Source organism: Nannobrachium achirus, assembly GCF_963921795.1.
Source record: "Nannobrachium achirus genome assembly, chromosome: 21".
Taxonomy (NCBI): domain Eukaryota; kingdom Metazoa; phylum Chordata; class Actinopteri; order Myctophiformes; family Myctophidae; genus Nannobrachium; species Nannobrachium achirus.
Genome location: NC_137828.1, coordinates 17817687 through 17819864, shown reverse-complemented (window position 1 = coordinate 17819864; position 2178 = coordinate 17817687). Strand labels below are relative to the sequence as shown.

At 47.4% G+C, this 2178-nt stretch overlaps 1 protein-coding gene across 1 annotated transcript; it reads left to right on the top strand.

Moving 5' to 3' along the window:
• Positions 1 to 1163: 1163 nt before the first annotated feature.
• Positions 1164 to 1496, top strand: LOC308306904 (protein archease-like; the record flags this gene model as incomplete). The annotated part of the gene is made up of 1 exon (XM_080751960.1): positions 1164 to 1496. One exon carries the CDS (start codon positions 1164 to 1166, stop codon positions 1494 to 1496), a length of 333 nt encoding a protein of 110 aa, XP_080608086.1.
• Positions 1497 to 2178: the final 682 nt, after the last annotated feature.

Here is a 2178-nt window from a genome sequence, read left to right as displayed (position 1 = left end):
TGGAGATGGGTGAAAGTGGCTAGAGGTGTCTGTCCGTCCGACATCACAGACTGGCCCGGACACAGAACACCTTATATGGGCATAAAAGAGTGCCAGCCAGACAGACGGATACAACAGGTATTGCACAACTGGACCGGTCTGTGTTCTCCAACATTACTTCAGAGAATCCTCATAGAATCCATATTTAGGCACAGTTGCCTAATCCATATTTGTGCATGACTGACCCATGTGACCTCATAAAGAGGAACATAAGCATTCGTCTGCGCTACACTGATCAACATAGTGGCCTGCTAATCTTTGTGAGTACTAGAGTAGACGTCACTTGTTAATTCCCCACAAACACCACTGCACCCACGGATCTAAAAATATAATCCTTTTTTATTCCATTCCAATATTATTTGTCAGAATAATAACATAACATCATTGTAACGAAGGCTCTCAATTGCTCTCACGTCATACGGGCAGTTGACAGATTGCCATGGTTACGCATTGGAAGTTGAATCTCCATATATGGAGATAACCGACGCATCGTACTAAATCTAACCTCACCCGCCCATATTTGGGCACGAAAGACTGATAACTCCATATATGGAGACAGCCCATATATGGAGATATCTAGCTGCTGACAGCATCATGATGACATCACCCTGACATCACGCAGATGTCATGCCGTACACGAATGAGCCCTATAAATAGGAGCCTCTCTCAAGATTCAGAAGTATTCCTCGACTCTTACTCTATCTCCAGGATCACCCAAGCTTATAGCTTATCATCACATCCAGCCATCTCAAGACCTTCAGCTAGTTCTCCCATCAAGACAAAACCTCAGAGCCTTCCATACGATTCAAGACATCTCGGTTAGGTTCTTACCAGACACCACCGGACACCACTGCGGGTCCTAATCCTTGAAACCAGTCCCTTTGGAGAAGTAATTAATAATCATGGATGACCATAATCTAGACCTGGCACCACAGAAACAAGCCACAAAAGCGACATACTGTTTGGATCGCGACGAGCACGAACTAGACCTGACGGCGGCACAGAAAGCCACAAAGGCGAAATACCCTCCGATCAACAAGAAATACGAGTATTTGGATCACACGGCTGACGTGCAGATCCATTCGTGGGGCGACTCTCTGGAGGAGGCCTTTGAGCAGTGTGCCATGGGCATGTTCGGCTACATGACCGACACGGAAACGGTGGAGCCCCTCGACACGGTCGAGGTCGAGTCGGAGGGCGACGACATGGAATCTCTTCTTTTCCACTTCTTGGACGACTGGCTGTTCAAGTTCAGCGCTGACGCCTTCTTCGTGCCCCGGGAAGTGAAGGTCGTGCACCTCGACAGGGCGTGCTTCAGGATCCGTTCCATCGGGTGGGGCGAGGAATTCAGTCTGCCCAAGCATCCGCAGGGGACCGAGGTGAAGGCTATCACGTACTCGGCAATGCAGATCTATGATAAAGAAAAGCCGGAGATCTTTATGATTATTGATATATGAGGATGATGGTTGGTCAGTTGGGTGACTGCTCTCCATTCCGACATGTCTCCACTCCGACAGTGACTTCTTATTGTCGGAGTGGCAGCACTTCCATAGAGGTTAGGTTTAGGGTTAGGGTTAGAGATAGTGTCAGAATGGAGACATGTAACCGGTCGGTTGAATGGGAAAGGAAATGGAAAAAGTCTAATACAACTTAAATGGAAGAAAGAAGGACTACAAATGAATGGAAAAGGACTGCACTGGAGTGGAAAAGGACTACAGATGAACGGAATAAAGTCCACCACACGGGGCATCTGGCTTGGCTGAGCGTCAATTTCAGTGGCTCTCAGACATTTAGAGCGCTGCTCCCGGAACAGGAACTATAGCTCCAACATGTCCGCTCAAAAACTGATGGGAATATGTGTAATACACGTTTTTCCCTTTTTAAAAAATGCCCTGGGCAAAAGTAAACTTAAGTGTGGCATACAGCTTGACACAAACGGCTTCAAATCTTGAGCCGTTTGTGCCAAGATGTTGGCCAGATGTAGGCCACGATTCAGTTTACTTACGCCCGGACATTGGGCGTACAACAAACCTTGTTGTACGCTCACGATCCCATTGGCCAAGCTTCGCAGGATGCACTGTGATTGACCATAACTCTAAGGGTGTACAGATGGGAACCATGAGGACCCTTATGGGTATT